Source organism: Epinephelus moara, chromosome 23 (genome assembly GCF_006386435.1).
Source record: "Epinephelus moara isolate mb chromosome 23, YSFRI_EMoa_1.0, whole genome shotgun sequence".
NCBI classification, from domain to species: domain Eukaryota; kingdom Metazoa; phylum Chordata; class Actinopteri; order Perciformes; family Serranidae; genus Epinephelus; species Epinephelus moara.
The window spans coordinates 18,318,495-18,331,259 of NC_065528.1; the positions used below are offsets into that span (position 1 = coordinate 18,318,495).

At 40.1% G+C, this 12,765-nt stretch overlaps 1 protein-coding gene across 1 annotated transcript in view; it reads left to right on the top strand.

Annotated features, from left to right (window-relative positions):
* The window catches only part of LOC126384722 (lysine-specific demethylase RSBN1L-like), a 61,535-nt gene that overhangs the window by 15,832 nt on the left and 32,938 nt on the right, over positions 1-12,765 (top strand). Inside the window, exon 3 of the mRNA XM_050035948.1 lies at positions 10,803-11,350. Within this exon, the coding sequence (XP_049891905.1) occupies positions 10,803-11,350 (548 nt within the window). The remainder of the gene's footprint in view (positions 1-10,802; positions 11,351-12,765) is intronic.

A 12,765-nucleotide genomic window follows, 5' to 3' on the forward strand; every position in this document is an offset into this window, starting at 1 on the left:
TGGTATCGTGATACTACTCAGAACCACGATATTTTCACTGGTATCGTACCGTGGGTCCTAATTTTGGTACCGTGACAACACTAATCTGGAGGGGGTTCATCTGCAAAAACTAAACAACGGTATTCGGTACTCGGTATTCGGCCAAGCGTTTAATTTTATTCAGCTTCGGCTTCGGCCACAAATTTTCATTTCGGTGCATCCCTAGTATAAAATAACAGTACATTTTGAACAGTAAACGCCATTGTGACTCAAACGAGGGCTAGGCAATATGTTCTGAAAATGTATCACGATATTTTTAGGCTATATCTCAATACACGATATATACATAGATATTTTTAACTTCATTAATGCTAGGACTGGGAGGCAAAATTGAATATAATATTTCTGACCAAAACCCTCTCTGATGCACAAATGTAGTGATGACATTGTTGTTTTTTCAGAAAATATTAGCACAATGAGATTTTTGATTAATCATCAATAATGTGGGTTAAGGAAAGCATTAAAACAAATAAAAGTCTAGTAAGTTGATAAATATACATCACTTTACTGTAATGCACCCTTAAAACGAGGGAAAAACACCATTTATGCCATATCACGATACAACAATATCCAAAATCTAAGATGATATATAGTTTTATATCTCGATTATGACATAATATCTTCATATTGGCCAGCCCTTACTCAAACCATAGACGATTTTTAAACCTTGACTTATGAAGATATAATTTAAAAACTCATAAATGACACCTATAAAACATTTATGTCCTATAACGTCTGTGTGCATTATCGCCAACTTGCACACCAGTACAGTCAGATATGTGAAGGGCCTACAGGTGTATTAGTTTGGCTCTGTTGTGTGTATATGTCTGTGTTATCTTGTGTCCACAACTCCACGCTATGAATGTTGTGGTGAGTTTCATTGTTAACCTTTCGATGGTAGTGAATTATTTGCCTGGCGCTGTAACGTAATGCCTCCTTCTCCGTCTCTCTCTCTGTACTTGACTTGACCTTAAACAGTCATGCACTCACAAGACACACTGACATGTAGGCCCATACATGGACGCCGGATTTATTCAGATTCAGACTCTGTGTCTCTGTGCTGGTATGCCGCAATCACATATTTAAAGGGCTACTGTAAGAAAGCCACAAAACGTAGGTAGTGTCTGCAGATGAAAATGCAGATTGATAATTCAGCTCACTCTTTCAATCTTCATACTGCGAGGTGGATGCAGGCGCCCTTGTAATGTTGGTTCATCTTCACCGTGTGAGTGTAGGAGCTGGAGAGGTGAATTGAGAGAGGTAGCAGCTGATAAAAAGAGTCAATGTGTATTAAGTCTGCAGTCATCCCGCCAGACAGGCCGCAATTTAATCATGTGTGTTTACGATCATAATAGAGTGTCGGATAGTCCTTGTGAGCGTCCAAGACTGATAGTGATGAGGCAGAGACAGGAGATGAAGCCAATCCCAATTGTGGGCATTTATTTACAATATCTTACGTGATGATGGCAGCACATCACAAATCACAGCAGTCTCCACCAGGACCAACTACTAACCTCCCGCCGAAGCCAAGGCAGCCTTTTATAGAGCCCACCTTTGGGTGCTACCATAGACAGGGGTGCTTTAAAGTGACCCATTTTATGTACAACATTTAAATACAAAATATATACATACACTTAACAGTACAATACTAACATGACATAAATTAATCCATCTAAACTTAATACTTATAAAAACACACATTAAAGCTAGCCCATCTAAACCTGTCAAATACAAACCACCCCCACGCACTCCTATCAGGTGGAACCCTCCCGGAACGATAAAAGAGTAGCTTGTTTCCCCAGGGACTCTTTTAGTTGCGGACCCTGGGAGCTGGAGACAGGAGAGCACAGATAAGTGTTTTGCATATGACCGGACCTTTAAACCCACTTCACAACTCATGTTAATTTCAACGAACCACTCCATTTAACTTCTCTGTGTGGTTTATGTCACTGGCTTAACTGAGCCCTGACACAAATGTCCGCGCTCCACTAATCACCGCTTTATATCCACTGGTGGTGCGGTCAATTCAACCACCGGGAACCACGCCACTTCCCCTAAGGAAAGTACACACACATTCATTAGCTGCAGAACTTCAATAAAGGCTTTCAAACGTAACAATTGCCTGTCTCATCATTATACTCAGGTGCAATTATATTACTGTACAAAATTAACAAGATGTGCAAATATATCAATTCACTGTGGAACATCACATGCTGTGCAAAGCTGCTTCGCCAATAAGAAAGCTCTAACATAACGTAATGGAGACTGAGAGGACCTCCGTTACAGAGACACTGTGGGATACATGGAGGGAGAGGAGGAGGAGACTCTGCCCACCAGAGAGTAGGTTTTCAGTAATAGTGAGCGAGGCATTTAATCAGAGCGTGTTAAGTTTGCAAACGTTGGGAGTGACAGAGTCAGGGAGGGGAAGTTAGAAATTTAATCAGTGGGAGAGTGTTAAGTTTACAATTGAAAAGGGCGACAGAGAGAGAGGGAGGCCGCCAAAGGGAACATAGGAAATCAATAAGCAGCAAGCAGCAAGTCTGACAGTAAGGCTGCTCTACTACCACTGAGGCTGTTTGTTTGTGTGTCCCACTGTGTGTGTGTGTTTGACTGGGAACTTATCTGACCTTAAACTCATCGTGACCGTCTCGCCAAATGGATCACTCTCATACAAATGCATTTGTGTGTAGGCAGATAAAGGAAAAATCCCAGTTGTTTTTTTAAATGTGAGAGGAATATTATCCATAATTTGTGGACATTTTTTCAATGCGTAGCCTTAATGAAGGACATTTTTACAAATGTTAAGTTGTTTTTTTTAAAATTTTATTTATTTTTTTATTGGACTTTATTACATTTAAACAAAGAGATACATATTTGAATCATGTATTCCATTGCAGAATTGGATAGAAAATTAGGACAGATATGTTAAGTAAGAAACAAAAAACAGAAGAATAACAGTCATGGTTACCGGCATCCATTATCCCAAACAGAGTACATAAATCCAAATCAGTCAATCCTTAGGCATCATTCACTGTGTCGTACTGTGTCTATTTCTCCCACTTAGTCACCAAGACGCTTTCTCTCATTCTAAGCTGATGGGTCATTCTCTCTATGGTGCAGATCTCTATTATGATCTCTAGCCATTGAGTTATAGTGGGTGGTTCAGTCTTGCACCAATTTCTTGTTATTGCTTTTTTACATGTGACCAATAACATTCTGGTTAAGTATCTATCTTTTTCTAGAACATAATTATTCAAACTTCCAAGATACATAACTTTACATTCCCTGGGTATTACATATCCCAAAATGTCTCCCATCATTAGGGGTGGGAATCTCTAGGCACCTCACGAATCAATTCCGATTCTGAGGGCGACAATTTCGATTATAAAACGATTCTCAGTTCTAAAACAAGCCAATAAGAAAATTTACACTAGATACTGAAAAACATTATTGTAATAAAGCTGGCATACAAACTGTATTATTTACTGTGGTTGAGATGACTACACTCCACCAGTCCATGCTCCTCATCCACAAATCTCAACGGGACTCTCCTGTCCCTCGTCGACCGCCTCGACATTTCTCCTCCAGTATTTACAAAACTTTAACTGACAATATCTATGAACTATAAAAACACGAACTATTGTTAAAAAAAAAAGAAAAGACAAACGGTGGCAAAACTACAAACTATAGTGAAAACACTCAAAAACACGGCAAAAAACACTCAAAAACATGGCATAAAAAACTCAAAAGCTCTCAAAAAACCACAAATACTATTATTTACAACACTAAATATTATTTACAAAGAAAACGCCACCAAAACTCTGCTAAAACTCACCAAAAATCCGGTAAAACACAGCTAAATCACTCAAACTTTTACTCTCCTCGTCAGCTGTCACGCTCCTCCTGCTGTGCTCACTTCCCTCCCCTTATTGCCTCTTTCCAGGATGGTGGTAAGTGGCCTTCTTTGAGAGTCCAATTAAAGGAAGCTGCAAGGAGAGGTATCAGTTCCTCCTTAAAAGTTCTGTACCACTCCGATGGGAAACCATTACCTCCAGGGGTTTTATTGGCTTTAAGCTTAGATATAGCCTTGGATATTTCCTCAGGTGTTATAGGAGCTGTGAGGACGTTGTTTTGTAATTCTCCAATAGCTGGCAAATCGAGTGTCTTTTTGCCTTCTCACTAGATGAGGGTAGTTGTGTATATAGGTTTTTGTAGTAATCCTTAAATATATTGTATTTAGCGCCTGTTGTTTCCTAATTCGCCTTGCCAGTTGTCTAGTAGCTTTAGGGCCAGTTTCATAATATTCCTGTTTCACAAATCTAAGTTTTTTCTCTATCTCTCCTCTCAGAATTTTGTCTTCCCCTTTTATGGTCTTCATTTCCTGTAGGAGTTGAGAATTTTGGGTGTTTTGATATTTTATTTCCAGGTTTTTTAATTTTCCTGTCAGATCAAGATAAGCCGCTTATTTTAAAGTTTTGTTTTGTTTTTAGAGCAGCTGACAATGAGTGAACAGGGAGGAATATACTGTCAGGGGTACTACAACAGGTCATATGACTCTTGATCAGAGCAGAAATAGTCAAGGGCTGTAGGAAAATTTCTCCCAACAGCCAGAAAACAGGGATTAATATAACAATGTTTAAAAAAAGTACCAAATGCAGCTCAATAACAACTGTCAAGGTTCATGGATAAAAAAAAGAAAAGTTTTTGCTAGTCACTGATCATTAGCTTAAGCATGTTTAAATTGCATAAATTAGCCTAGCAGCTAGCTTATCTTTTCCCTCTACTCATGGCTTAATGCAGCTGTGCGGAACTTTACCTTTTTGTTGATTATAGCACCCCCTTTGGTCGAAGCGGTATGACACCCACAGCCTGGTGTCGTAAAATTCCGACTGCAGCCGGCTTTTGGCTTCATTCGTAAAATCTCGACTGCAACCGGCAGTTACCGCATGCATTTGTTTTGGAGAGCGAGAGGAAAATCAAATGTTCTGGTGTAGCTCTGAATTTCTTATAAACTGAGGACAACTGCCTGCTGTATATTTCTGTTCATGGTCACAGTCACAGATAATTATGTGCCGTTTGTTGTAACGTTACTAGATAAAAGCGGTTCACATCAGCTAACGTTACATTTAGCTTGCTTATAACTTCCATGTCGTCATATATTGAAGTGAAACAATGTGTAACAAGTTGCGGTATATTCTCTAAATAAAAACAAAAATTACATACCTGTCGATTAGGAAAAGGGCCAACTCGGGATCAGTTTTAAAACCTTTCAAATCTCTCAGCTCTCTCCACTTGGTGAATGCCCGACCGAGGTTTACATGCGCTTGGGCTCGAGCCCTATCACTGTCCCGTTTAGCCTTCTTCTGTTCTTTTTCTTTTAGATGGTGCTCCTTTATCCGCCATGACATCGAAAGTACAACCAAGTCCTTATAGATACATCTGATAAAACTGTTATGTGTTCAGCAATGCCCCTTGCGTACCGCTTACTCGAAGAACACTCTCTGTAAACACGGCTCCTTCTTCTGTGGTTTAATGGCTGCGGGCCGCTGCGGGCATGCAGACTTACTTCCGTCTCCGGGTGCTTTATTCTGGTTTGCTGACTTCCGCTGTGTCCAGCCCGAGCCAGGCTACGCTAAATAGCCATATAGAGAAAGGCTTTTTTGTCGCTGTTGGGTTCAAATAAATATGCGGATCTTCAAGAGGGGGTGATACGAACTAGGGACAGTTTTATAAATGGTAAAAAGTTCCGCACAGCTGCTTTAACAAATTACATTAAATGTTATTGTCTTTCTTACTCACCATTGGTTTAAGTCACTGCATCTCCTGACAGAACAGTAATGTTTCATTTCAGCCTCCATTCACATTTTTCAGCCGAACTTTGTTGAAACAGAGAAGCTAATGTTGCTGTAGTGAAAAGTTAGCAGAGTGAGATGCCAGACCAGGCAGGTAATGTTACGTCCTGTTTTATCTTTTAACAGCACTGTTTACATACGCCATTCTCTACGTATTCTCTCTGAAATCGAAAATATTTCCACACTGCTGATTTATTCTCAAGTAAATAACGTTATCCTCGTCATCTTTATCTCAGTTGCTTGCCATCTGCCTGCCGCCGTTTGACGGTGACACAGACTTTCAAATAAAAGTTGTAATGATAATAATAATCGATGTTTTCACTTTGCATCGATGATATTGGATTGTTGATCATTGCATCGATATATCTATCCAGATCGATGGACCATTTAATAATGATCAAGTACCTAAGTCAGTAATAACGCCAAAAATTAGCTGGTTCCAGCTATTAAAATGTGAGGATTTTTTACTTTCCCTGTTTTATATCATAATGAATTTAACTTGGTTGGATTCTGGGCTGTTGGTCAAACAAAACAAGACAATTTGAAATATCAGGCGGGGTTTTTGGACATTTTATAGACCAAAACATGAATTAACATACATGATAATGGGCATAGTAATTGATAACGAAGAAGCCCTGCTCTTGATAAGGCCAAAAAATTATGTTTGGTGTTGGTTTGGTCTACAATGAAGCCTATTTCTTTTGTGCAGTGTTTCAGTTGCATCCTGAAAAAAAAAAAGACTATCATAGCTTTAGACTGTTAGTTATCAGGGTGTTTACAGGTCCTTAAAAAGTCTCAAAATGTCTTAAATTCAGTGTAACGACAATAAGGCCATAAAAGACATTAAATAGTCTTAAATTTGAATTTAAGTTTTATCTAATTTCATTTATCCATTTTTAAATTTCCTTGAGTGAAAAATGAGTCAAGCCTTTCTGTGTGAAAGTCCACATTTATAATGTTACACATTTAAAAAAAACAACAAAAAACTAAAATCATCATCATCATTTTACTTCATTCTTGCACTTACCTGTTGGCAAAATGTAGTTAAACTTAACTCACTCTAATAACCATATTCCTACATAACCCTTACCTCTGCACAAGACCACATGCATACTACTTGCCTGCAATTCTTACCTGTGATGCTTAAATAAGTAAAACATGATTTGTCCAAAAATCAGTCCTAAATTTAGTTAAAAGGTGTCCTAACAGGTCTTTAAGAGCATTAAAGTTAACTGTCTGATACATGTAGACACCTGTTCACCCTCAGCTTTCAGCTTTGCTTTGTCATCCTTAACTTCAAGTTTTAACTTCTAGTCAAGTGGATTACAGAAGGCACACAGACTTGAAGATAAAACAAACAGAATATGTAAACTAAAGGCCACAAGACAAGCTCACAAAACACAGTATACATGTATACACTCTGTGCATCATACACATGTGCTTCACAGTTACAGCCTGTCAGCTCTGAGGAATCTACCCACGATAAGTGTTGAAGGAAAGAGCCACAGCTGGAAGGCTTTATTATGTAGCAGCTGCAGGCACACAACACACTCACAAATGTTTAACATACTCGAGAACACTCATAAAACTTTGTCTAATATGATATATTTTTATCATTGTCATCTGAACATAAGTTTGAAAGGATCTTTTATTACTAAAAAAAAACAAGATTTATTTTCTGTATCTATATCTGAAATTTGCACAAGCCATGAGACTATCATCCTTAGATCTGTTTATTACATTTCATATCACCATCGCAATATCCAATAAAAATTTATCACACATCACATATTTTCTCCGCATCTTGCAGCCCTTCTGTGGATTGATGAGGGTTAAGGTCTGTGAATAAACATGTGATAGTGTGTGTGTGTAATGCAGGGAGAATTGGGGGAGGGGTGACTTGTTGGTTAAAGAGCTTTTGGATTAGTAGCTTAGGTATTGTACTGCAAATACCTTCTTGCTGTTGCTCTCTTTATTGCACTCTTTACTACTGTCTCTTAGGGGTGGGAACATTTAGGCATTCACAATTTGATTCTGATTTAGAGGGAGATTATGCCATGATAAAATGATTATTGATGCATCATATTTTTTTGATATTCTATGCGATTTTCTCTCACTGTGTTACTACTTGTAAAACAGTGTTTCCCCTACCAAAAAAGATGAATAATATTTTATTACTACCTTTGATACGTACCTTATTTATGTAGACTCATTTAATTTCAGCACAGTCTCAGTGTAAGAGTCTTTACCAGGGTTTGCTGTCATTTATGGTCGCTCGTGCATGTATCAAGAGAACTGGGTACAGAAAGGAGGCGGGGCCCCTGTTCATCCTATATGAAAGTTGCTCAGTGGAGCATGATGCAAAAAAGTTTGACTTCCCTGTGTGAAATTACTCAGGTTTCCTTTTCTGCTTCTGCATCATTGGGCCCTTAAGCCCTGTTTCCACCGAGCAGTACGGTTCAGTTCAGTACGCGTCTTTCCCATTTCCACTGTGAAAAGTTGTGGATGGTACCAATGGAACTGTTCCGTACTGTCCCCATTTTTGGTCCCCCTCTGTTGGGGTACCTAGCACACAGATCTGGTGCTAAAAGGTGGAGCTGTGAACACTGCAGTCTGTTGATTGGTCAATAGAGGATGGTCACTCTGCCCAGGGCTGAGTTGTGGCTGGTTTTGAGGCTCATGTAACCACTGTTCATACTGTGGAGAGTTATATTAGTAAACTGTAACTATAAAATGAAAAGATGTTTTGCTGCCTCTCACAGCAGCTGGAGTCTGAGAAAAATAACTTAATTCACTGGGCCGACTGCTGGTGACTTTTAAGGTGGAACGTTAACTTGTAATGTTACTCAGTGCATGAGTTCATGACGTGAGTCCATCAGCACACCTTAAATTTTACTGTGACAACTTTGACCATCACTTTAGTTTTTGTATGACATACACTTTTAGTAATGAGTGGATTTTCAAGCGCTTATATATTAATTTTGACCGGATAATGTGAACTGCATATATTCTAATCCTCCCTCAGAGAAAAAGAAAGGGCTCTGGCAACACTAAACCCCTGAGCTTGCCTCAGAGAAAAAGAAAGGGCTCTGGCAACACTAAACCCCTGAGCTTGCCTGGGAAGGACTAAATGCACAAACCCACTATTTTTAAATATCCCATGGAGAGAGACTCTCACTGCAGCCTGTTTTATTTTGTTCTGAAAATGTTGGCGTGCAGCCTCGTTCTGTGGACGATAAACGAGGTTCAGACTTATGCAGGCTGAGCGTCTAACACCCGGTTTAGCGCTCTGCTAACTTGAATGGGGATAAAATCGTGCAGCTAGGCTTCTAGACTTTCTAAATGTTATCAGACAGATAGGGAAATGAGTCATTTCACGGGGTTGTGACGCAAAAAAAAAATGAATCCATATTTACAGTCAGTCCATGGAGAAAAGTATTTTTGGGCCCAATGGCATCACGTGATGGACCCACAAGTTGTATTCACTGTTTGGCCACTATGTCAAATTGGTTTTAAAGCCTGATGCTGTTCCTAGGTGCTTGGGTGGCACTAGTTTCTCCTGCTTTCTGTTATTCACTGAGGGCAGGGCTCCACTCCATCCACACACATATGGTCACAGACGAGGTGAAGTGAGCGTTACTTAAGTTAACGACAACTTGTTACGTTCCCAGCAATAATGCAGCCCTTGTTTGTTTTTTTAATACAATAGCAGTAGCAAATGGACGGACCATACAGAACGTTAACACAATGCAGTGACGCACATTTTCAGGCAATAATGTCGAGAATTTAGTTTAAAAATTCCCGTTATAGACTTTTCTGCATCGAGACATAATCCCATTACATCTACGAATTACTCCCCCGCCTTCTTTTCACTCTGTCTCTTCTTCCTGCCTTATCTGGCAATAAATGTGTGTGTGAGGTACAAACAAAACTGAAGGTGTATATGTGTGTGTGTGTGAATGAGATAATAGTTGATATTTGAATTACGCTGAAGCAGCAGCTATCCAAAGTGACTCACATATACACACAGACATATAAACTGAATGTATACACGTCCACTTGTTTACACAACGGCTGGGCGAGAACGAACCAGCCAGCGACACATTTCCAAATAGATGTGAACAGCCCTGACACACTCACTCACACACACACAAATACGTACAGTAGCACTGTGCATAAATTTGCATGTTCCACTCTGTCCTGCCTCAGGCGTCAGGGAGACGGTCCACCATGTACGGTATTATCTCTGTTCAGATATGCCACTCGAAAGCTTGTTTCCTGGCTTAGTCATATCTGCTTTTCTCTAGGGATGCCATTTCAGGGCACTTCAATTTATTTTATGCATGCACCCCAGGAGATGCACACCATCTGGGAGAGGCTGTGAGTCATCTGTCTACGCTTACTTAAAATAGTTAGGACTCATTATTTTTGGTGTTATTGTTTTTTAAATAGGGAATTAATCAGGTATCAGTTTGTTTTGATCGTTAAAAACAGGGAAAGTAAATAATACAAGAATCTGGGTGGAAGTCTCGTATTAACCGAGCATAATCAGCACCTCACTGCAGCTTCTCAGTTTTTCTCTTCACCTTATTTTACTGGAAGATTTTCTGAGCTTTTCGTCTTTGCAAGAGGACCTGATTCACTGTAACGTACAGTGAAAAGTGTCTCCTTACAGCAGGGGAATGAAAAGGGGCCAGTGATTGGTTTGTTGATCCATCACACTTCAGACAGCAGACTTGAATAGACCTTTTTTCAAAGCTTGCATGAGTGATGTGTCTCCCCGCTCCCTTCAAGCCTTTTCAGAATTACATTCCTTTCATATGCCCGTGTTGATCTTTTAAGGATGTCTCCTCCTGTGAAAAGTCTCCTCCCTAAATAATCCGGTCCTTCCCTCTCTGTCACTTTGTCCAGATGAAAAAGAGAAAGCCAAGATCAACTCTGAGGAGCTGCAAATCAAAAAAGTGAAGAAGAAAAAGAAGAAGAAACACAAAGAGGGGGAGAAGCACAAGCGAGTGAAGATGTACCACCGCTCCTGCCAGACCATTTGCGCCGGCCTGCTTCTGCTCCCTCCATCCTCTCCACCTCCCACCTCCTCTCCCTCATCCTCCAATCCCACTCACAACTCCTCCCTGTCTCCATTCAAGTCCCCTCTACCTGTCTACCCTCCACCCAACAACAAAACTGCACATCATTTACCTTCCTCTCCTACTCTCACCCCCACATCTCTCTTAAACTGCACCACACCTCAGCCTTCCCCAACCAAACTCTCACCGCAGTGCAGCTATCCCGGCATGGCTGGCCTGGAGTTTGCTCCCTACATCCACATAGAGCACCAGCCGAACGGAGGGGCCCTGGTGGCCCACGCCTACATGTCCCAGCTGTCCTCACTCTCCCTGGGCCAGAGGCAGAGATTTGCCCAGGAGTTTGTCACCTTGGCTTTCAGCGAGGACTCGTCACAGGTATGACAGAGATATTGATCAGATTGATCCAGAAGTTGCGCTGGACTTTCTGGTTGTCCTTCATTTTGTCAGACAGGGGTGTAAAAAACTCTGTCATAAACTATTATTACCTGTCATTTAAATGTTTATTCTTTTAATGATGATAAGAGATATTTAATAGCACAATCGTCATCAAGTAATTTTCAGTACGTACAGAACAAGATTATGGATTATGTATTTAAAAGGAGGGGTGTAGTGCTATTTGTTTAAGTACCACAGCACACGCAGGACGCACACTAAGATGTGGCTCGTTTCAAGAGTTGGGGGCTGGAGCCTATCCCAGCTGACATTGGGCGGGAGGTGGGGTACACCCTGAACAGGTGGCCAGACTATCACAGGGCTGACACATAGAGACAGACAACCATTCACACCTACGGGCAATTTAGAGTCACCAATTAACCTGCATGTCTTTGGACTGTGGGAGGAAGCTGGAGCACCCCGAGAAAACCCACACTGACACGGGGAGAACATGCAAACTCTGCACAGAAGGGCTCCCCCACCCCCGGGGTTACCTTCACAAATTAGTGTTTGCTGCTATATTATTGCTTTAAAAACCGTATATGGTCTCTTTAACTCTGGAGAGGCAAAACTGTAGATTTTGGAGCCTATTTTTCATATCTGTAAAACTTTTAAGTCATGATGAATTGCAGATTTATCCAAATGTAGAGGGGGTGCAAGGGAAATTAAGGAAAAGTACATTTGTTTCGAAAGTTTTTATTCTTTGCACAAATTCTTCTACTAATAAAAACTAATATTCTTCAAATAAAGTTTAATGGTTAAAAAAAATTCAGTCAATAACAGAAAATATTTGGTCAATGCAACGTCTCAATTGATCAGTTGGTGTTGAGTTCAGTGCAGTCTGGTGCACCTGCTATTTTTAACACTAAAAATTTGTTTAGGTGGGTGTTTTTCCCCCCCATTTCATTACTTTCCTTGTGTTTCAGGTAGCTCATGGGAATTGTCTCTCTTGCGTGACGCAAAATAAGGATTCACTTTATTGTCAGAAAAAGAATTGAAGTTTTGGAACTGGGAGGCATGAAGTCAACTGTCTCACATACATGCATAATACGGAACTACAAAACAACATTTAACTAAATAAAAAATCTTACTACAAACGCTACAAATCACATCAGACATTACAAGAAGTGGATGCAGTGCACCAAATTAATCATTCCTGTTATATTAAGTGTTCTACCCAGGTACACTGAAGCTACTTAGATCCCAAAACTCTGATTAAATAGGTTGAAAGACTGAGAAACAAAATCAGACCTGTGGGACTCTTAATCATCTGTGTGATGGCAAACACTAGCTAATATTCTTCAAATACAGTGTGACAGAGATCAGACATTAAATCTACCGGAGACATCATTCCTTTA